This window comes from Tursiops truncatus, chromosome 10 (genome assembly GCF_011762595.2).
Source record: "Tursiops truncatus isolate mTurTru1 chromosome 10, mTurTru1.mat.Y, whole genome shotgun sequence".
NCBI classification, from domain to species: Eukaryota; Metazoa; Chordata; class Mammalia; order Artiodactyla; family Delphinidae; genus Tursiops; species Tursiops truncatus.
In genome coordinates this window covers 3,362,701-3,386,273 of record NC_047043.1, presented here as the reverse complement: position 1 = coordinate 3,386,273, position 23,573 = coordinate 3,362,701, and the positions used below count along the sequence as shown (strand labels likewise).

The 23,573-nt window shown below is 46.7% G+C and overlaps 1 protein-coding gene across 9 annotated transcripts in view; it reads left to right on the top strand.

The window, feature by feature from the left end:
- The window catches only part of RPP40 (ribonuclease P/MRP subunit p40), a 43,743-nt gene extending 20,372 nt beyond the window's left edge, over positions 1-23,371 (top strand). For 2 of the 9 annotated variants that reach the window (XM_073810276.1, XM_073810277.1), the window contains 9 exons: positions 10,132-10,334; positions 11,568-13,262; positions 15,794-15,938; positions 17,224-17,292; positions 18,058-18,153; positions 19,413-19,538; positions 21,604-21,802; positions 21,931-22,065; positions 23,138-23,371. In XM_073810276.1, the coding sequence (XP_073666377.1) occupies positions 13,080-13,262; positions 15,794-15,938; positions 17,224-17,292; positions 18,058-18,153; positions 19,413-19,538; positions 21,604-21,802; positions 21,931-22,065; positions 23,138-23,336 (1,152 nt within the window). In that variant the 5' untranslated portion in view covers positions 10,132-10,334; positions 11,568-13,079 and the 3' untranslated portion in view covers positions 23,337-23,371. The other 7 variants (XM_019945175.3, XM_019945179.3, XM_073810279.1 and 4 more) reach the window with 7 other exon arrangements.
- The last annotated feature ends 202 nt before the right edge of the window (positions 23,372-23,573 follow it).

Below are 23,573 nucleotides of genomic sequence, written 5' to 3'. Positions count from 1 at the left end.
AACTTCAGTGTTACCCACAGCTCCTCTGTTGTGTGCTGGGTGTTGAAAGCCCTTCAGCTCTCAAAGTACCAGCTCTACCTGATGGCTGGAAAGCATCTGCCCTTTCTTCTCGCGTTTCTTTGCATTCTTCTGACCTCGTAAGGCAGTGCAGAGACTGGCATGGCTATTAAAGTCAACAACTATTTTTATAGGTGGAACGTTGGTTGGGAGAAAGGACTTCTTGATTGGAATAGGAAACACTGACTGGCAAGTAATTGTACATCTTTTGGTCCCTCGACACTTGAGAAATTTGTGCTTTCTAAGAATGGTGGTTTTCAGAGGAAAACTAGCTAAATTTTTTAGTGAAAGCTACTTAAGGGTCATTTCTCATCCATATTATAAACGTCAGGGTTATCAGCAAGTGTAGGTCTTTCCTGGAGGATCTGACCCACGCTTGGGCTTCAAAGGGAGGAAAAGGAACAGATTTCTCCTGATTTCATAGAGCATCTGTTCTTGGGTCACCTGTACAAAATCATCGTTGCCCCAATTACTCTTCTGACGTCAGTATTAATTTCAATGTCATGTGATTTGCAGTTTTCATGATGCTCATGTCTTTTTAAGATCCCGTATGAAAAAAGGTTCTTACAGATCACATAGGATTGTGCACCAGTCTCCATGTGTTCTTGCTGAGTTTGTAGACGTCGCCTTTAAGGGACGTCTCTCAGGATGGGGAGGACTTGGACTTGAGCAGAAGGGAGGTAACCGTGTGAGCAAATGGAGGTGGGAGTGTGGGGTGTGTTTGGGGTGGAGTTCTTGTGTTTATTTATCGTTCCCTCTTATCACAATTGATCCCGGCCTCGGTGCCTTGAAGGAGCCAAGGTTAGGACAGTGCAGGGGTGGTGGGTGACAGCATTCAGAAAGGGAAATGCATAGAGAGCAAAGTTTGTACTAACCTTTGTTGTATCTACTTCATCTCCATTAGGTAGATGTCTTCTGCGTTTCGTGTATACTCCAGAATCATTCTTCATCCATGTGGAAGTCTGTCGTGTAAATTGCTTAAATTTTGAAAGTTATCCTATCTCTAAAATCAAATCTGGTTGGATGTTGCAACCTCCAGCCACCACCTTTCCTCTCCCGCCTAAGTCTTTCACACGCTCATCCTTAGGAAGTTCTATATCATTTTCCTAAAATCATTAATAAAATGTAATTAAATACTTGCTCAGCTGCTTAAAGATGTGCATTATTGCACCAAAAAATAGAGCTACTCAAAATTTACGATGTGAAGGGAAGTAAAATCTTGCATTATTTTCGATTAACTCTTAGTGTTGAAACCTTGTGTCTCCCATGTGTGAGGTGAAAAATCTGAGAAATTCACTAGTTTTAAAAGTGTCATTTGGGAATTCCCTGGCAGTCCCGTGGTTAGGACTCGTGCTTGCACTGCCGTGGGCCCAGGTTGAATCCCTGGTCGGGGAACTAAGATCCCACAAGCCACGTGGCACGGCCAAAAAAAAAAAAATGTTATTTAAGGGGGAAGGAAATGAAGGCCTGTGTTGATCTGGGCGTGTGATGATTCACACCTCTCTTTCTGGCTTGCAGTTTGAGGGCTGGGGAGTGATGTTTTTATTCTGGGCAGGTCTCTCTAAGAATAAGCACAGTATGTTAACAAGGCAAGAAAGTCTCAGAATCCCGCTTTCTTCTTCTCCCTTTCTCCAGATGAGCTAATGACTTATCATTCGTGCATTCCTCCTTCACATTTTCCCTCTCTTTGCAGATGCTGTCACAAAGTTCTTCTAACCCCCGCTTCGATAAAGTCAGACTGTTGGCATCCACTCCTGAGATGCCAGCTCACATCTCCCTGACCAGGGCTCAGCCACCACAGCCAATCCCCTGAGCCCCGTGTGCTTGGCCTCTGTCCTCTCAGACTGTCCCCAGGCATAGGGGACAGATCTCAGGCGGGGTGGACCTGAGCTTTGTCCAGAGTCAGACTGCTTGGTGAGGCCACCAGAGAGTTCTGGAAGGTCCCTTGATTGAAGATTTTGTGGTGGGTTTTGTTTGGTTTTTTAAATTTATTTGTTTTTATTTTTGGCTGCGTTGGGTCTTCGTTGCTGTGCGCGGGCTTTCTCTAGTTGCAGCGAACGGGGGCTATTCTTCATTGCGGTGCACAGGCTTCTCATCGTCATGGCTTCTAGTGTTGCAGAGCACAGGCTCTAGGCGCACGGGCTTCAGTAGTTGTGGCACAAGGGCTCAGTAGTTGTGGCGTGAGCGCTCAGTAGTTGTGGCTTGCGGGCCCTAGAGCGCAGGCTCAGTAGTTGTGGCGCACGGGTTTAGTTACTCTGCAGCATGTGGGATCTTCCCGGACCGGGGCTCGAACCCGTTGTCTCCTGCATTGGCAGGCAGATTCTTAACCACTGCGCCACCAGGGAAGCCCCTCGTGGTGGGTTTTTCAGCATGCCCTCTAGGCTGAGGTGCTACCCTTTGGGGACATGGACTTTCTCCTTGAATATGGCCAGCACGGTGCCCAGCACGTAACACTGCTCATGAAACAGCATTTCCCTCTTTTTCCTGCAAGGGAGTTCCAGAAAAAGAATCACAAGGAAATTTCAGAAAAGAGACCACAATGTACAATTGAGGTAGATCAGGAATGTTTTGTGGTTGAGGGTGATTTGAACCAAGAATCGAAGCATAGGCACCTTCGTTCACCAGATTCTATAGTCTCCCTGGTATAGTTCAGGTACTGCTACAGGATAAGAATGTAATAGTGACGAAACAAACACAAGAGTTTGCAGTCTGGTGAGTCAGACAAATGTTCACCAAATAATTGCGTAAATAAATATAAATTTAATTGGAAAGTGACCTAAATGTCCAGTGAATATGGGGAAGTAAAGTATAACATGTTTTTATATTTTTTTCTTGAAATACAGTTGATCTACAATATTGTGTTAGTTTCAGGAGTAGAGCAGAGTGATTTTTTTGCAGATTATATTCCATTATAGGTTATTATAAGATATTGGGTATAATTCCCTGTGCTCTACAGTAAATCCTTGTTGTTTATTTTATGCATAGTAGTGTGTTACTGTTAATCCCGTGCTCCTAATTTGCCCCTCCCTTCTCCTTCTCCCCTTTGGTAACCATAAGTTTGTTTCCTATGATAGGACATGTTCTTTGGATTTAATATTATATAGCCGCTGAAATTGTTTCAAAGAATTCCGAAGTGATTGCAGTAACACTGGTTATTTAAAAAGGGGTGTATGAAAGCATAGAGTGTAATCTCTATTTTACAGAAACACGTGCATGATTGCCTCTGCACGGGAAAGTTGGTTATAGCACATTTTTCTTGTTTCTAGAGGTAGGCTTGTAATGATATAAACTTCCTTCTTAGAACTGCTTTTGCTGCATCCCATACATTTTGGGTCATTGTATTTCCATTTTTATTTGTCTCCAGGTATTTCTTGATTTCTTCAATGACCCACTCGTTGTTTAGTAGCGTGTTTAGACTCCACACGTTTGTGTTTTTGCAGTTCAAACACACTCTAACCACCCTACATTTCACTCCCCAGGGGAGTCCCAGTTGGCCCCTGCCTCTCGGGGAGGCTCTCCAAGGTCAGGAAGTGGGTCTGACCCAGGCTCCTTTCCGATTACTGCCTCTGCACTGGGACTTGGAGTGTGTGAGGTTTTGCACATGCCCTTTAAGAGGGGAGTCTCTGTTTGCTACAGCCCTTTGGCTCTCCTGAACATAAGCCCCACTGGTTATCAAAATCAGATGTTCTGGGGGCTCATCTTCCCCAAGCAGGAACCCCAGGCTTGGACCCCTTTCTCCTTGGGGAGAACCTCTGCAGTTCTGAAAATCTTCCCATTCTCCCTTGTGGGAGAACCTCTGCAATTCTGAAAACTGGGGCATGTGTCTGACTATATTGCATCTCCTCCTATCCATCTCACCATGGTTCTTTCTTTATGTCTTTAGTTGTGGGAAATCTTTTCTACTGGTCTTCAGCTCATTCTCATAGATAGTTGCTCTGTAAGTAGTTGTAATTTTGATGTGTCTGTGGGAGGAGGTGAGTTCAAGGTCTTCCTACTCAGCCACCCGGGCCACCCTCTCTGGTGAGTGTCTCAAAATCTGGGGGGTTTTTTCCCCTCCATCAAAGGGGACAGGAATTGTTGACGTACTGCTTTCTAGAGTACTTAAAGCAAATATGTTTCCAGTTTGAATATTACGGCTAATGAAATTACCAGAGTGATGCATTCTTAATTTTGCTCCTTGATGCTAAGTGCACGTGACAGGTCTGCTGAGTGTTGCCCCTTTGCCATCCAGCGGCAGGTGGGGACTCACGGGGACTCGCGTGACCCCAGCTGCTCTGCCTGCCTCCCTGGGAAGGGGCTGCGTTCAGCTGTGTCCTCCCTCCAAGCTTCAGGAGCCCAAGACTCACTCTGTTGCTGAAAAATAGGAACCACAAGCATTTCTGGTGGTTTACTGTAAGGTGCAGTGATCTTCCTACAGCTCAAGGAACAGGTTCTAAAAAACAAGTATCAGGTAGAACAATTTTGCACACATTTTCAGGTTAACCATGAAAAAAAATGTTTACTTGTTTAAGAAAATGCCACGATTTATGCTTTGTGATAAAAATTGTTTAATGATTATTAATTGTCAAGGACCATGACCAAATATTTCCGATATACGCAATGTATGTGATGGACAAATTAGCAACGGAACAATCAGTACTCTAATACAAAAATATCAAGAAGAGGCAGTTTTAAAAAAGAAATTTAAAACTCTAATTAAAATATGAAAAGATTTTAAACATCACTAATAAGAAATAAATATAAAAGCATACATATTAAAGGATCAGATTGGCAGGGATCAAAAAACACACAATACTCAGCATCAGGAAGGAACTGGAAATGTGACTTCTTACTATCAGTGGGAATACCCACAGATACATTTCTGTAAGGCTGCTTTCCAAAATATTATGACAACTTAGAAGATGCACATGCTTTTTTGACATGACGGTTACCTTCGTCCAGGATTGCTAAGTACGGCACTATTTATTTCACATGACCATGAGTGGGGAGCTTACTGGGCCTGGTCCCTCTGAGCTGTAACTCACTGGATTCAGGGCTTACATTTAGCCCCAGGGGAAGCCCAAGTTGCTGTGCTGGTGACCGAAAGGACATTTATTCTGGACAGAACGATCGCAGATTCTAGAGCAGGGGCCCTGACATGTTGTCAGAAGGAACACTTTTCACTTCCTTCCATCAGATCACTAACATCTGTGCAGGGCCGTCCTGGCAACTCTGCAGATGCAGGCTCACCCACGTGGCTCCCTCTCCAGGGCTCAAACGGCTGCTTTGAAATCTTCCTGCAGATCCTTATCTAGGGCAAATCCCGTTTCTCCACCCTGTCTGGACTAGAGATCGGCTGGGCCTGAGGCTGTGAGGAAACAGCAGGTTCCTCCTTTTCTCACTTCTTTACCACCTTTGTTAAAGCTTTGAGTTCCAGGGACAGCAGCCTTGTCACCCCACTCCGCGTTGGAACCTGGGCCACATGGACACCCCGAGTGTGTCCCGCCCCACCAAGAACGCTGTTTGCTCTGTTGATGTGAATGTGTCTATACACAAGTGCCCTCAGATGCTCAGAGTAGCGAGTGTGGTTATTGTGGTGTGGACTGTGTTGTCACGAGGCAGAATTTGGGCCTGGAGACCTACTTACATACACTTGGCACTGATTTACACACCAGCCCCTGACAATCACTCCAAATACTTGTCTACGAATTCAGCTATATGGTGCAGCCAGCCACCATTGTAGCCAGATCTGCTATTACGGGCTTCACACATACGAAGTACTGAGTAGATCTGTCAAAACGTAATCGTGATAATAATAAATTAGGGCTTCCCTGGTGGCGCTGTGGTTAAGAATCCGCCTCAGGGGACACGGGTTCCAGCCCTGGTCCGGGAAGACCCCACATGCCGCGGAGCAACTAAACCCGTGCGCCACAGCTACTGAGCCTGCGCTCTAGAGCCCACGAGCCACAACTACCGAGCCCGAGTGCCACAACTCCTGAAGCCCACGTGCCTGGAGCCCGTGCTCTGCAACAAGAGAAGCCACCACAATGAGAAGCCCGCAGACAGCAATGAAGACCCAACACAGCCAAAAATAAATAAATAACTTTAAATAAAATAATAAATCAGCTCAGGCAGCTCACAAATACAGCTGCCAGTAGCTGCTCCTTAGCCCTGGTTCCTTGTGCTGGAGCGACGTCTCAGTCAACATTCTCTAGGGAAACTGCCTTTCTAACCCACCGCAGAAAAACAAAGAAGGAAAGGAAACTACCATTTCTTTACTGTCTTTCATCTGGTAGGCACTGTCCTAGTGCTGCGGTTATTTCCCATTTCTTTCTATTATTTAATGTGAATTCTGCATGGTTTGTGTAGTTGGTTGGAGAAGAGAACACACAGGAAGGATCACGGGGATTGTGAAGCCTGCCTGGAGGGCTCGCAGCGCACAGTCTGCACCGCTGCAGTGCAGCTCTTCGCTGACCTGAAACCACAGATACTACTGAACCCTATATATACGTTATGATTTTTTTCCTATACCTACACACCTATGACAAAGTTTAATGTATAAGTTAGGCATGGTAAGAGATTAACAGCAATAACCAATAATAAAATAGAACAATTATAACAGTATACTGTAAAAATGTTACATGGATGTGGTCTCTCTCTCAATATATCTTATCATACTGTACTCACCCTTCTTCTTGTGTCTGGGTGACGAGATGAAGTGAGGGGAATGGCGTAGGCATTGTGACATAGCATTAGGCTACTACTGACCTTCTGACCATATGTCAGAAGGAGGATCGTCTGCTTCCAGTGATCCTGGATTCTCAGCCGTGATGATGTGGATGGTTGGGTGCCGGGAGCAGACGATGTCCATGGCGGGGGAACCCAGGCGGAACAGAGCCGGGCAGGAGAGATTTCATCACGTTACCCAGAATGGTGCCCAGTTTAAAACATGAATTTTTTATTCCTGGAATTTTTCACTTAATATTTTTGGACCGTGCTTGGCCATGGGTAACTGAAACTGCTGAAAGCGAAACCACAGCTAAGCGGCGGGGCGGGGGGGGGGGGGGGGGGGGGGGGGGGGGGGGGGGGCGGGGGGGGGAACTACTGTACCATTTTCCAATAAAAAGAGTCAGGGTTTCTTGGAGAAAAGGCTAATTCTGGCACTGAGGTGGAAGATACAAGATGAGCCTGGAGCATCTTAATAATGCCAGAAACTAAGAAGCTGCTTTTTTAAAAAAAGTATGGAAATGTCAAAAAAAAGCTGACCTGGAAGAGCTCCCAATGGCTCAAACTGGAACAATGTGAGCCAGCATTGGATTATTACCCAGAGGGTGCAGTCGTCACCGGATACGCCAACAATAATGACCGTAGGCGAGATTTGGTCCTGAATGCAAACATTCCGAGGGAAACTTAAAGGAGACACAGTATATTGGCCTCAGATATTTCCTCCAAATATTTATTAGTAACTTTTTATCTTATTTTCTTTAAAAGACCTATGAGTGTTCAAAGCAAAAATTATAACATTGTATCGTGGGGTTTATAACGTGCAGATGGGAGATGTGTGTCAACAGTAGCACAAAGGATACAGAGAGGTTTTTATAATGTCCACGTCTGAAAATAGTACACTCTTAGTTCTAAGTGGATTGTAATATGTGAAAGATGCATATTGTAACCCCTGGAACGACCACTAAAACAATGCAAAGAGGTGTCGCTTAAATGCTAGTAAAGGAATTAAATGGAATACAAAAAGTGTTTGTACAAGCATGCTCATAGACCCTTGGGCCAGAGTAGCCCAAACCAGCAAGTAACCCAAATATCCGTACATAGAAAAATGTATCAACAAACTGTGATATGTTTACACAGGAGAATACAACTCAGAACTTAAAGGAGCAAACTACAGGGGCACACACTGCGGATGAATCTATAAACACACTGCTGAGTGAGACAAGCTGGCCGTGACGCATCATTGTAGGATGACAGGCAAAATGAACCCGTGGTGATTGTAGGATGACAGGCAAAATGAACCCGTGGTGAAAAAAAATCACAAGAGCATTTGCTTGTGCGGGGAGAAAAAAATTGCCTGGGAAGGAACTTGAGGGAATTTTCTGGAGGTGATGAAAATATTCTGTTCTTGAAAGGGGTGACGTATACATGGGTGCATTTATTTCTCACAGTTAATGTCTGTGCCTTTCAATGTATGGACCTCTTACCTCATGAAAAAGAAAAACAATTGAAAAAAAAGTGAAGGGTGGGTAGTAGCTTGAGGTATTGATGAAAGAGAAATAGCAGATAATTAGGAGTCACTGAAGCTGGGTGACAGGTCTCTTATAGCATTTTGCTATTCTGTAAATGCTTAAAATTTTCTGTAACAAACTGCTTTTATCAAAAACGGAAATTGGTCTACGGTGTTAGCCGGTGAGATGTTGGTTTCTTCGTGGAGGAGGGAGGGAGAAGTGATGGCGGGGTGTGTCGGGGAGGCCGGAGCGAAGCTGATGTTGCTTTTGGCCACACAAGCGTGTCCACTCTGTAATGACCCATCGAGGTGCCCGTGAATGCTTCCTGCATACGTCTCTGTATGCATGTTACATGCCAATAAAATTTAAATGCTGCATATTTACACAAAAATCCTAACTCAGTGTCTCAGAATAACAGCAGGGTTTTGTTTTGAAGCGGGACACGTTCACTGATGGTCTCATCAGACGGATTTTAATATTCCAAAGTATTCACGTCCTAACCCTCAGGTGACCCCTTAGAGTGTTCCAGTTTTTGCCTCCATTTGGTAGGTGGCGTGATTTTTATTTTTTATGATGCGATACTTTTTCCAGAGCAGCTCACCAGGACCACGACTCTTAGCACAGCACCCCGTGCACAGTGGGCACTCAGAACCTGCAGAACTGGGTTGAATCAGGAATAAAACTAGTGGAAGGGATGCCGAGGGTGGTAAGTAGGCTGTGCAGGTGAGGCTGGAAGACCACGACCCAGCAGCGAACGCTTTTACTTGCTGAACCATTTGGAACAAGTTCACCCAAAGATGTGGGTTTAAAGCGATGGTCTTCAGCCTTGACCAGGCCCCGTAATCACCTGAAGAGCCATAAAAAATACCGATGCCTGGGCCTCACTCTAGGGATTCTGATTTAATTGGTCTGTTGCACTCGGGTTTAAGGAATTTTAAAAGCCCTCCAGGTGATGGTCCTGTGCAGCCAGGGGTGAGAACCACTGACTCAGGGCTGTCGAGGCATTAGCTGCAAGTGATTTCCGCGTGTGCTTCGGGGTCTCCGAAAACAGCTTTGCCCTGTTAAAAGCAAAGGACTACTTCTTACTCAGCAGCAGGAGGAAATGTCTTCTTAGCAGATCTATTTCTGTGTCACTTGCTGTCAGAGTCAGAGGTGGTTTTAGACACGATAGTTTGATTTAGTCTGTGTTGAAAATCATAAATACCCTACAAGTACCTAAAAAAGATGAGAAGAATTTGCCAACATGTGGAGTGCATTATGTATTTTTCAAATTTCTCCTGTGATTAGTAATGAAAACGGTATTGCTGGGGCCTGATTTCCTCAACTCAGCCCTTGGCCATTTCCCCAAGTTGTTCCAAGTCTTTCCAAGACACTTCACCACTCTCTCAAGGGGATTATTCCCAAAGGTGAGGAGTACTAGACACTGAAATCTCTGCACAGTCTGTTCCTACTGCAGAAGTGTCCACCTCCAGAACCTCGAATGACTAGGAAGGCTGCATCAGCAGTGGGTCCAGTGGCAGTGGGTGGGCTCTGAAGACAGGTGGACTTGATTCCCAGTCTCAGCCCAGCCACTCAGTAGCTGTGAGGCTTTGGACAAGTTACTGGGCTTGGAACAGCTGTAGAAACCTCGTTTTCGAGAAGAGGCATCCTTACACCGAGTGCACAAACGGCAGTGATTCTTCATCCCTCCCTGTATCCAAGCCCTTTGAAATGTGATTTTACAGCTGCTCCCACTGAGAGGTAGAATCTGTCCCTCCAAACCTTGCATCAGGGCTGGCCAGTAGAATGCAGTGGGCATGCCAGTGGGCCAGCTTGGGACCTCGGCCTGAAAGGTCTTAGATGCTTCTGCTTTTTCTTTCAGAACCCTGCCGTCTCCATGACAACAAGCCCATGTTAGCCTGCTGGAGGATGAGATATTTCAGGGAGTAGAACCAAGGTGCCCAGTCAACAGCCAGCTCCTCACCAGAAGCAGAGCCCCCTAATCAACCTGCAGCTGACCACACATGCATGAAGGAGCCCAGCTGAGACCAGAAGAATTGTCTCGCTGAGCCCAGCCTGAGCTAGGTGAGTACTGGGGTGGCTTGTTATGCAGCAGTAGCTAACTAATACATACGCCCACTGCAGACAGGATGCCAGGATTCAATGATATGTTCATCACAAGTGACTTGGCAAACAGTAGGCACCCAGTAGGCGCTGGTTTCCCTTTCCCCTTGTTTAAAGTTGGATCTCTTGAGTTATACAGAAATTCTTTTCATCATGTATGCTTGTGATTGGTTCTTAAATGCACTCAGTGCCCCACCTGACAGGAGGAAAGAGGCAACCAGAGTCTGACCACTAGGGCCCAAGGCCAGATTGCAAAATAAGAAGTTTGTCTTTAATCTGTTCCCTCCAAATCTAAACTCTGGAGGTCAAGGTTGTGGACAGATTTGAAGACATTGGGCTGCACCCTCTGGGGGCCCCATCTTCCTTCCTTTGCTGTCTGATCTCTGGAAAGGGGGAACGGGCCCACACCAAGAAGCAGCTGGGACGCAGTGGTTGAGCTTTGGAAGCTTTCTGCTTGCACCCCTCTGCTCCCTCCCTGGACTTGACACCGTCTCTCCCCACCCTGGGTCTGAGGAGAGATGTTGGTAGTGCTTTCAGCTCTAGAAACCAGAAAAGCTGACACAATGGTATGAACAAGCAAGGGCAGATGAGGCCGCAGAGGTTGGCAGGGGCCAGGTTAACTAAACTTTTATTCAACTGCAACGAGAAGCCAGTGACAGGGTTTAAGTGGGGGCGGGGTTTGCATATATCATGTTGTTGACATTTTCCAGAGATCAGTCTGGATGCTGAGTGGAGGATGGACTGTAGGAGGACGAGATGGCTGGGAGGCTGTGACTGGCAGTGGACCAGAAAGAGAGGAAGGTTACCGGCAGTGGTTGTAGGGTGGAGACAGTGGGGAGGGGCTGCAGAGCCATTTCAGTGAAGCATTGTGGAGAAAAGCTGGAATGAAACGGGTTCAGTAGAGAATGTGAGGAGAAGCAGCCCTAATGGAACAGAGAAACAGCGGCAACGCAGAGCGACCTGTGGTCAAAGGAGGTCTGCTTGTTTAATGCACAACACGAAGGCATGTTTGTCCGCTGACAGAAACCACCCAGTGGGGAGGGAGGGGGGGAGGAATGTGATCGGCAAGGGACATTACACACGCAGAACTCTGGGGAGGGAGGCAGAAAGGACTCCTCAGCCCCAAACTGACTTGAAGTTGCAGCTTTCATCTTTGAAATAAATAGGATTTTGGCCTTCTATTTCATAACACAGGACACCCCGCAGATCATATCCTCGTCACGCTTCCCTGTAAGAACACCTCCGAGTTCTCAACACCCAAAATGCACAGCAGCTACTTATCTCGCCATACATTTTCCAGCTGAAGTTCATACGTATAGAATTTACACCAAGCCTTCAAAACTTAATACAATATTTTGGGCTTCCCTGGTGGCGCAGTGGTTGAGAGTCTGCCTGCTGATGCAGGGGACACGGGTTCGTGCCCCGGTCCGGGAAGATCCCACATGCCGCGGAGCGGCTGGGCCCGTGAGCCATGGCCGCTGAGCCTGCACGTCTGGAGCCTGTGCGCCGCAAAGGGAGAGGCCACAAAACTTAATACAATATTTTAACCTAAATGGCATGCTAGAAAAGCTTCATGTTGCTTTCACACGTAATTGATAGACGGTCAGAATCACGCTAGTCACTTTGCAAAGCTTTGGAGCACCAACCAAGGAGATGTACATATTTGATGTTGCTGGTCTGAGAGGCCACTGCTGTTGAATTGTGTGGTGACCAAGAAGCAATGCTTTGGGCTTCCCTGGTGGCGCAGTGGTTGAGAGTCTGCCTGCTGATGCAGGAGACACAGGTTCGTGCCCCGGTCCAAGAAGATCCCACATGCCGCGGAGCGGCTGGGCCCGTGAGCCATGGCCGCTGAGCCTGCGCGTCCGGAGCCTGTGCTCCGCAACGGGAGAGGCCACAACAGTGAGAGGCCCGCGTACCGCAAAAAAAAAAGCAGCAATGCTCTAAGCATTCTACATTCTAATACAATATTTATAAGGTATATCTAGGTGCCATATTGTGATTTAGGAAATCGGTAGTTTTTTGATTAACTTGCTAGTCCTTATCATTTTTCTTATTTAAAATAATGGAAACAGGTTTTCCTTAGAGTATTCACAGAGATAATATGACATCTAAGGCACAGGATACTGACATTAATGGCAGAGGACTTTCCAGTCTGTCTTAGTTTTAGATTTGTAAATACCTTCCAAATTACTTAAGTTCTATTCTTCCAAATCTTATAGTAAAACTGATGCTCCATAAGGTTGTACTACAAATATTCTGCTGTTTTCTGTCCTCTCTGCATAGAATTGGGGCTGTGCATACTCCAGTTTGAGAAGCATGTAGTAGTACGGCCCTTGGAGTTGATCAGAAAACTTAGATGGAAAAACGCATTATCACTATAACCTCCAATAGGAAGAAATTATTAAAATCGGTTCCAAAAAGATATTTTTAAAAGCATCTTGAAAGTGGTTCTGAAGGAGTCTTAAGGAGCCCTGTTAAAGGTATTATGTGTTACCTTTAGACACAAACTTCTTAACAATTTGGGAAGGAGCAACCTGGGGCCTAGAGGAAGGATTCTGGCAAGAGAACTAATTTCAGGTAGGGTACCTTGTAGGTAACCATCAGCGAGCTTCTGCGTAGGCCCCCCAGAAGCCTAGGCCCGCTCCCAGCACTAGCCCCGCCCCTACCCGGGACCGCCTCAACACGTGCGGCGTGCCTGCACTGCGCATGCCCGCGGGGAAGGGGCGGGGCGAGCCGAACCCTGGCAGGACCTGCGTGGGGAAGACCATGGCCATGCTGTGTCGGCTGCGAGAGGTGCCCCGGCACTTGCTGGTCTGCGAAAAGTCCAACTTCGGCCACGAGAAGTCGCGCCACCGGCACCTCGTGGAGACGCACTATCACAACTACAGGGTGAGTCCACATCCCGGGCCCGCGGACCGCACACCATCCCGCCGGCGGTGGAGGCTTGGGGAAAGCCGCGCTCTGCTCCCCCGCCCTCGGCGCGCGGAGGGGGCGGGGCCCTCGCCAGGCATGCTGGGAACTGTAGTCTCTAGCCGCTCCGGGCCTGTGGTTTGCCCCGCCTCAGGACTACAAGTCCCAAGATGCACCGGCGCGGGGCGGTGTTCCGCCTTCGGAGGGAGAAGCAAGTTGGCGTGCGCCTGACAGAGTTCGCCGCGCCCCTGGCCACTTACTCTTGCCCCGACCCGCTGCGGGTTGGGTGCGTCCCGGGGAGGGGCGAGGCCGGGACCAGGCCCTGGCGGGTGTGCCCCGCAGCCCGGGACGGACCCGCCCCTTCCCCATCCCGGCTTCCTTACCCCGCCGCGCGCCGGAGGGTCTTTGCGGAGCCTCGTGCGGAGTCCGCGAAGCTGCTTGCCCTTCTGAACCGCTTATGGGCGCTAGTTTGATACCTGAGAAATCTCCCCCTTTGCCTGCTGCCTTCTGCGTTGTCCAGCCAGAGTGCACCATTTCGGCAGCTTTTGCAGAAATTCGCCGAGGCTTCCCTGCTCGCATGCGCAACTTCAGAGCGATTTTCGCTGTTGCTCCGTGAAAATGTCACCCTCTCGGGCGCCTTTTTCGCGAATGTGGTGGTTGAAGCATCGGTGAGGTTAATTATCAGTTTATCCAGGATCTGCTGAGAGTAGAAGAGAACATTCCTAATTCCCAGGTAGTGTATGCTGGGCGGGCTTCACCAACCCATTTAAGTGGAGAGGGCTTCAGAATAAACCTTACAATGAAAATGCTTTAAGCCTTTTCCACTTTAAATAGACCAGCCTAATCTCAACTCAGGCCTGACTGGCTAGTTTCTCAGACACAACTGGTGACCCTGGTCCTTCAGGGACAAACTGGTGTCCCAGCTTCGGGAGAGTGATTTTTCAAGGTGTGGAGCACCTGGGCGACGTTTGAAACCTGTCAGGTTGATTATCTCTGCTTTGGATGGAAAGCTCATCACAGACAGCAGTCGGGGATGTGTACCTTATCTCTCCCGTCCCATCTGTAGAATTTTTCTATCTGTAAGGTGTAAACATCCAGCAGACTTCTGCTTCCATGTAACCTCTTAATAATTGGTGTCCCTAAATTCCTTATGCCCTAAGGAACAGTTCCTTTGATTCCAGCCTGGTACTAGGATACACAGATCTAGGGATATTCAATTGTACTATATTTCCCTAAAAATTAATTAATGTAGTGATAGGAACGGGACATAAAATATATTGCTCATTTGTAAAAGATGAAACACAAGCAAGGGCTTCCCTGGTGGCACAGTGGTTAAGAATCCACCTGCCAGTGCAGGGAACACAGGTTCAAGCCCTGGTCCGGGAAGATCCCACGTGCCGCGGAGCAGCTAAGCCCGTGCGCCACAGCTACTGAGCCTGCGCTCTAGAGCCCGCGAGCCACAACTACGGAGCCCGTGTGCTACAACTACTGAAGCCTGCACGCCTAGAGCCCATGCTCTGCAACAAGAGAAGTCACCGCATGAGAAGCCACACACGGCAACAAAGAGTAGCCCCCGCTCACCGCAACTAGAGAAAGCACGCGTGCAGCAAGGAAGACCCAACGCAGCCAAAAATAAATAAAATTAATTTTAAAAAATTATTTTAAAAAAACCCACAAGCAAGAGCTTCCCATTAAAATTGTTTTGCTCAGGCTTCCCTGGTGGCGCAGTGGTTGAGAGTCCGCCTGCCGATGCAGGGGACACGGGTTCGTGCCCCAGTCCGGGAGGATCCCACATGCCGCGGAGCAGCTGGGCCCGTGAGCCATGGCCGCTGAGCCTGCGCATCTGGAGCCTGTGCTCCCACAGCGGGAGAGGCCACAACAGTGAGAGGCCCGCGTACGGGGGGGCGGGGGGGAATTGTTTTGCTCATTCACCTTTCCTGTACTGTAAGCTCGAATACAGAAATGGAAAACTTGAGTTGTCAAATTTTTCTTTTCCTGAGATTAGTAAGTTTTTTTGTTTTGTTATTTTTATTTTTAAAATTTTTATTGGAGTATAGTTGCTTTACAATATCGTGTTAATTTCTACTGTACAGCAAAGTGAGTCAGCTATACGTATACATATAGCCCCTCTTTTTGGATTTCCTTCCCATTTAGGTCACCAGAGCAGAGCAGAGTTCCCTGTGCTATGCAGTAGGTTCTCATTAGTCATCTATTTTATACATAGTATCAATAGTGTATATATGTCGATCCCCATCTCCCACTCTGAGATTGGTAAGTTAATTTCAGAGTTTTTTTGAAAGCTGTGGAGGAATGGTTAGCAGCCTTCATGATGTATCATCCCTAAAAACCTGGGTGTTGATCTACATGAAAATAAGACTTGTTTAAACTTACAATGGAGTATAATCTGCAAAAATACTGAATCACTATGCTGTACACATGAAACTAATGTAATATTGTAAGTCAGCAATGCTTCAATGAATAAGACTTGTTTCTCTTGCACATTCCAATAGGTTTCCTTTCTGATTCCTGAATGTGGGATACTAGCAAAAGAGCTGAAGGACCTGGTCATGGACTCTGGACCCTATTACTTTGTGAAGGATTTACCTCTTCATGAGTTAATCGCACACGAATTCATCAATACTTTTGTCAAGAAAGGTAAGGAAAGCCGTGTAGTGTCTATGAACGCGGTGAGGTGAGGAAGTCCAGGGAGATCGCATAGCAATACCAGGGTCCTTCTCTTGTTCTGAATAGGACTGCTGGAGATCGCCTGTGTGGTCAGGTGTGTGCATCCCTCCCTCCGTCCCGCAGTAGCTCAGCCGACTCTGTGTGCCCTCATTAGGTGCTGGTTTCTGATTGCGCTGGTCCACAGGTGTTGTGTGGGAGTGTGTCGTATGAGGGTTAATGGAAAGGAAAATCTTCGACCGCTGTGTTCAGATGCGCTGCCATTGGGTGTGTGGCTGCAGAGACAGACCGCTGTTCTCCCCGCAGCCCCCATGACAGCTGTCTGGAGAGGGTGGTCTCCTGGTGCAGCCACAGCTGCTGGCCCCGGAGTCAGGTGCTGATTGGGGTTCAGCATCTTCCGCTTAGACGTTGTGGCTCTCAGCCTCGCCTGCGCACCTCATTCCCATCCGTGTCAGCTGGCTGGATTGGCTTGTTCCAGTTATATCCTAGGAGCCACTTGTTTGAAACTATTTCAGCGTGTCTTTAGGGATCCACCCTCACTACATACATCACTGCACAAGGGCCACTGACATCTTGTCTTTGGTCACACGGACATGATTCCTTTCTTCGGTTCTGAAGCTTGATGCTGGGGGATTCCCTGGCGGTCCAGTGGTTAGGATTCCTCGCTTTCACTGCTGAGGACCTGGGTTCGATCCCTGCTCGGGCAGCTAGGATCCCACAAGCTGTGTGGTGTGGTCAAAAAAAAAAAAAAAAAAAGAAGTCTGAGCTATTTTGATAACAGTGTGGACACTGGCCATGGCAGGGACTTTTACATAGCTGACCCGACTTAACCCTGGCAACAACACTATGAAATAGGCCTGCAGCGCCCATTTTACAGGTGAGAAAAATGAGGCTCAGAGAGATTGAGTCGCTTTCTTGACTTCACACAAGTTTGTGGCACATGTTGAGTCTTCATCTGGAACTCTGCCTTTCAGGTGTGTACGCTCACCCGCTTTCCCACTTTGTGCCCCTCTGCCAGCATCCCCGGAGGTGTGTGCTCCATCCTGAGTGCATTTTCTGCTCGTTGGTAGCCAGCTTGCACAGCTAGGCCCTAGGCAGGGGCGTCAACTAGCTGTGCTCGGCCTTGCGTGTCCTCCAGCTTGGCTGAGTGAGCTGGAGCAGTGACCCGGAAGGTTTGTTATCCTGTGAAAATAATCCACTAACTTCTTGCAGGTGTGATTTTTTTGTCTTAATTTCTCCTCTGGGTTTTCTCTTACAGGTGCGTGCTATGCACTAACGTACAACACAAATATTGACGAGGATAATACTGTGGCCCTGCTACCAAACGGTAACCACACTCATTTTTTCTTCTTTCTTAATTATGGAGGAAACACAAACGGTAAAAAAGAAAGAGTCAAGTCATTCATATGTGTGTAAAGTGAAAGTCCCCCCTTTCATTCCCGTCCCTCCAAACTCACTGCCATTCTCAGCAGGCATTCTTTTTTTTTTTAAAGAATCAATTTTATTTTTGGCTGCATTGGGTCTTCGTTGCTTCGTGCCGGTTTTCTCTAGTTGCGGCGAGCGGGGGCTACTCTTCATTGCAATGCGCGGGCTTCTCATTGCTGTGGCTTCTCTTGTTGTGGAGCATGGACTCTAGGCACGCGGGCTTCAGTAGTTGTGGCTCGCGGGCTCTAGAGCGCAGGCTCAGTAGTTGTGGTGCACGCAGGCCCAGTTGCTCCGCAGCATGTGGGATCTTCTTGAACCAGGGCTCAAGCTGTGTCCCCTGCTTTGGCAAGCGGATTCTTAACCACTGCACCACCAGGGAAGCCTAGTACATACAGTTTTAATTTACTCTTTTTAATGTCTTGAAAATATTCCAAAGAAGAAGTATACCATAATTTGTTTACTCTTTCTTTAATAAAAACTTCGATAGTTTCTAGTTTCACTCTAATAAATGATGTCTTTGTACATATAATGTATTATAAATAAGATACATGTATGAATAAATAAGACCCTTGTGTGCACTGGTATTTAACTGCCCAATTTGTCTTGCTTTCTCTTAGCGAACACATGATATTTTTAACATCTCTTATGGGAATTATTTGATTTATAGGGAAATTAATTTTATCACTGGATAAAGACACTTATGAAGAAACTGGACTTCAAGGTCGTCCATCTCAGTATTCTGGCAGGAAGACCATGAAGTTTAGTAAGTATCACGCTCACTCCGTCAGTTTCTAACAAGGTAGTAGTCTTCCTGTAACAATTTGAATTTAAATGTTTGAATTGCCTCTGTTCTCTTTGTTCAGAAGAAGTGTGGCTTTTTCTTGTCTTTAAAACTCCTTACTCCGGGGACTCTCGGGTGGGCATCAGATAGGATGAGATAGATACTGCTGTGCATCTGTTTGTCTTCAGCTGTCGGCTGCATCTTGAAAAGATCACAGACTTGGACATGTTCCATTAGATACATATGTTTTGGGTCACAAATTCAAAGTGATGAACCCACTTGTTCTTTTTTTTTAAATTGAAGTATAGTTGATTTACAGTGTGTTAATTACTGCCGTACAGCAAAATGATTCAGTTATACATATATGTACATTCTTTTCCATATTCTTTTCCATTATGGTTTATCACAGGGTATTGAATATAGTTCTTTGTGCTATACAGTAGGACCTTGTTGTTTAACCAGCCTATATATACCAGTTTGCATCTGTTCCAACTTGCTCTTAGTAAAGAATTTCCTTTAATTTTCCCAAGTTTTATGATGACTAGTAGAAATTCACCCATGAATGAAGAGATGTAGTTCTGTTGATGGTCTGGCTTGAACATCAGTAGTTATGGCTGCCACCTCCACAGCTAGGTTAGAGTTGATCTCTGCCCTTGGTCTTTGACTACGAAAAATGTGAATTTAAAACACCTGTTGTGGGACTTCCCTGGTGGTCCAGTGGTTAAGAATCTGCCTGCCAGTGCAGGGGACACAGGCTTGAGCCCTGGTCCGGGAAGATCCCACATGCCGCAGAGCAACTAAGCCCGTGTGCCATGACTACTGAGCCTGCACTCTGGAGCCCGTGAGCCACAACTACTGAGCCCACGTGCCTAGAGCCCATGCTCTGCAACAAGACAAGCCACCGCAGTGAGAAGCCCGTGCACCACAACGAAGAGTAGCCCCCACTCACTGCAACTAGAGAAAGCCCACGTGCAGCAACAAAGACCCAACGCAGCCAAAAATAAATAAATTTTAAAAATAAATAAAAAATAAAACACCTGTTGTAATTATCTGTCAATGCCAGAAATGTCCATCAGAGGCAGAGTTTTGGTTTGGGAACCCAAAGGGAGGACAAGAAATACAAATAACTTTTTTTATCCATAAAACTTCTAAAACTCCTGATGTTTTTAATCTAGCATGTTTTGCACAGTGCAAGCTGTGTGTATGTGAATGAACTGTTTATTCCTCTCCATTTTTTTAAGTTGTTTCCATTGATTTGATGGATTTATCCTCTAAACTGGACTCTAAGAAGTATAAAAGAATATCTTGGGCTTTCAAAGAAAAGAAACCATTGAAATTTGATTTTCTTTTGGCGTGGCATCAAACAGGTATGAAAAATAAAGTGTGTAACGATGGAGTGGTTTTGAAATCTAATGGTTAATTAAAGGGGAGTAGTGAGGAGAGAATGGTGATTCACCCCAGTGGTCAGGGATGTTGTGCACGTAGATGGATACAGGTGTCCCCCACTTTGCGAAAGTTCACTTTATGCTCCTTTACTTTTTACAAAAGCAAAAAGTGAAAATAGTGTTCCGCGTGTGTTTTGCAGTGAGCTGCTGTAGAGGCAGTGTGTACCCCAGCAGCGAGAGTGGCACCCCCAGCTCCCTCCCCCAGAACTGCACTCAGCGTCTTAGCCTCTAGCCGGCAGAGCTTTGAACTGTGTCTTTGAGTGTTTATTTCATGCATCTGTTAGCAAGATGTGTCTTAAGGTAATTGCTTCTTCGCTTTATGCCATTTCGACTTAATGAGAGGTTTTGTAGGAACGCTACTTTGGGATGGGGGGAAACCTGTAAACGTTGTTAAGGAAACTGCTTTGACCCCTCTGGCATCCCTGAGAGCCATAGTCCGGGATCATCTCGGCACGCAGCCGTCTGTCTCCACCTCCTTGGGTTGTGTGTCGATCAGGAGCTCCTGAGGGTGGGGTCTCGGGCAACTAACCTTTGCCCATTTCTCCCTTTCCCTCCTCCAGCTTCCCTCCAACAGCCTTGGCTGGAGTGTTTTAAAATAACACCAGTTATACTGCTAGACACAAACTGCTTATTCGTTATTGCAGGGTAGTAATCAGGCATATCATTAAATGTCAGATTAAATTTGTTGTACCTTTTAATTGATTAGAATAATACATTTAGTTCAGAGTTTCATGTTCACCAAACATTTTAATCGGCTCACAACTACCATGTACCTCGCTCCTTTTAGAAGTGTATCTTTGGCCCAAAACAAGATTAAATGAATCAAATCATCACAATTACAATGGTGTAGTTCTCTCTTGGAGAAGAGGGAAGCCCCTAGGCCCATTTTGGAAATAGGTCCATCTGCTCCTCCTGGAAAGTTCGTGGTCACTGGGTGCTACAGGGTTGCCTGGGTGAGGCCTAGGTCTGTAACACTTGGGTGCTTCTTCTGTGTGTGGTGCAGACACAGAGGGCAGAGAGGCTGACATCCCAGTTGTAGGAAGTCTTTACTGAGGGCCTTCTATGCAGTGGGTTCTGGAGACCACTGTGTTCCTAAGACTCCGAAGTATTTTAAGGGCTTGTCAAGACCTGTGAAGCACCTGAGATTTCACCCGCTTAGCAAGCTCAGAAGTTAGCCAGCACGTTCTCGTGCGCTCTGGCAGGAGACACGAGACCCCTGGGTCAGAGACAGAAAACCTAATGATTCCCAGCAGTAGCAGTGGGCAGAGCACCAGCGTTTGCTCCAGTTCACCAAGTCCTGGTTCCTGCAGGGTGATGCATGGCGGGCAGGGGATGCTGGTGCAAGCAGGGGGTTGCATTACAGGAGGGGAGCCTGGAGCCTAAGGAATTCCGATCTTTTATATTGGGCGGTGAGCCTGCTGACCTTTGCCCTGGAGGGAGGGAGGAGGTGGAGGGAGACATTATTTCTAATACACTGGGCAGTAAGCAGGCCTGCCCTCTGCTCCAAGAGGGCCACTATTTCCGTCTTCCAGGGAAGATCCTTCAGGATACACTGGATCTTACTGGGGTTTAAAGACAAGCTGGACTGAGATTCTGTCTTCAGCTCCTCTTCTGTTTCCTTCTTCGAGAGTGTGCAAATATGCTGCTTTCTCTGTAGAGTTCACTAATTTTATCTAAACATAAGTAATGCTTTGATTAAGTCAGAAGTTTCTTAGTAGAGCAGATGTTGAGACTAGTATGGTTTGAATCTGAAAGCCTTATGATTTTCCAGGAAAAGTGTGACAGAAGATGAATGTTGACAGAACTTTGGCACAAGGAGGCGAAGGCAACTTAAATGATTTTAATTTGAGTAAAGCTTTGTACAACCTCCTCTGGCCTTACTTCATCCTGCCTGCTTCCTGAAACCCTCCAGTGGGAATGGGGTGGACTCAGGGATTCACTGAACTTGTTTACACTATTCAAGTGGCCTTATTTGGTGTGTTTGAAGGTGCGGAAGGATCAACGATGATGTCATACTTTTCCAATTACCGGATTCAGGAGCGTCAGCCAAAAATAGCGCTGAGCACGGTGACAGATCTGCCGTGCCCCGTGCTGCGGAGCGGCGAGCTCAGGGGCGAGCCGGAGGCGGCCTGCAGCGCCCAGGAGCTCTTCGAGTGGCTGGGCGCCGTCTTCAGTAACGCCGAGCTGTGCGTATGAGGGCTGCCGGGTCCTGGAGGGCTTGGGCTGGCTTCTCGTTTTCAGCAGGGGTTTAGTACTTTGAAAGTTGATCGTGTAGTGGATATAGATGCGTTTTCTTTCCCTTTTTTGGTTACAGAAATAATGAGCCTGATAATTTCATATCAACCTACTGCTGTCCCCAGCCAAGCACAGTGGTGGCGAGAGCTTACCTGTGTACAATCACTGGTTTCATCCTTCCAGAGAAGATACGTCTTCTGTTGGAACAGCTGTGGTGAGAAAAAAGAACAGCCTTTTTTGCCATTTATGCCTTGCTTGTCTCCGCTAATGATCCAGGTTCCAGGGTCCTCTCACAGCGTGTCCCCCTTTCCCCTTGCTTGGGCTCACGTGCAGTAACGTTATCATCTCACGTGATGTGATCATCCCTGGTGATATTGCCAGGTCCTTGTCCTTTGAAAAGAGCGGAGCTTTACTGTGCTTCTTGGGAACAAACTGCTCATTGTTCTTGTTCCGCTCCCCCAGACCATTTCGCTGCAGTTGAAGTTACAGTATCACTTAAGAAAACGGCAGTACTCTATGGAACACATTATGATCTGTCTTAAATACTGGATTTCTGCAAAATGCTTCACTTTGAAATGGGTGGGAAAAGGAGCTGACCACCTCTGAATCCAAATCATATCCCAAATCTGCCCTGGCTCTAACATCCGTGAATCGCTGGGCACCGGTAACCTGCCACGGGTTGTATAGAGTAGTACTGGATTTTCATTGTGGGAGGTGTTCTGTAAATAAAATGTTAGGAAGCTCAAAGCCCGTATTGAAAATGAGCACCACGCCTTCTGAGTCTTCGCTTGAAACATGTCTAAGATTTAAGTGTTGAGGGTTTTCCTGTTTATATCCAACATCCTCTTTCACATTTATTAGCTTCGTACTTTTATTTTCCTCAGTAAGAAGGTTGAAGTTTTAAAAATTGGATGGATTTTAAAAAAGAAATTCGATAAATTATTCTGCAGTGTTTCAGTTTACAGAGCCTCCGAAAGCAGCACTGTTCAGGGGAGGGAAACGATTCTTACACACTTGGTGGGGAATTTTTTGTTCTTTCAATCTTATATGCTCTTAGGAACCGCTGAAGTTTGTTGTGTGCGCTGCATGTTGGTGAACTTTTACTGAATTCACAGTATAGCACCAGGAATTTAATTTGTCTCCTAATTTTTATAAATGAAAGCTAAGGTCAAAGCTTCATGGGAGCATCAGAAATACCGCTTATCCTGAATAAGTAAAAAAAAAAAAAAAAAAATGGGACCGTTCGTAACTCTTCCTGTTTGTTAAGAAGTGTCTGTCTTTTTCAGTCGCTACTTTGACGAACCAAAGTTGGCCCCGTGGGTGACGTTGTCGGTTCAAGGCTTTGCAGACAGCCCTGTTTCCTGGAGAGAGAACGAACACGGTTTTCGAAAAGGAGGAGAACATTTATACAACTTTGTGGTTTTTAGTAATCGGGACTACTGGCTTCAGTTGGCTGTTGGGGCAAATGATGACTGTCCACCATGACAAGCACAGAGTTTAAAGTCGTGTTTGTTTACGTTTATGCTCGTTTTCCGTATTTCTCGGCAGTGTAAGGACTGTGTGTTCACTCAGACTTGGGTGATGAGGACATTTCTCAGATCGGCATCTGTTAGCATCTGCCCTGGACTCGGGCCCATCCTGTGACAGGCTTGCCGTCAGGTGGAAGCTCATAGTTGATTTCTCCCTGTCACTATGAGCCCAGGGCGTGGGCTACTGCGTCGT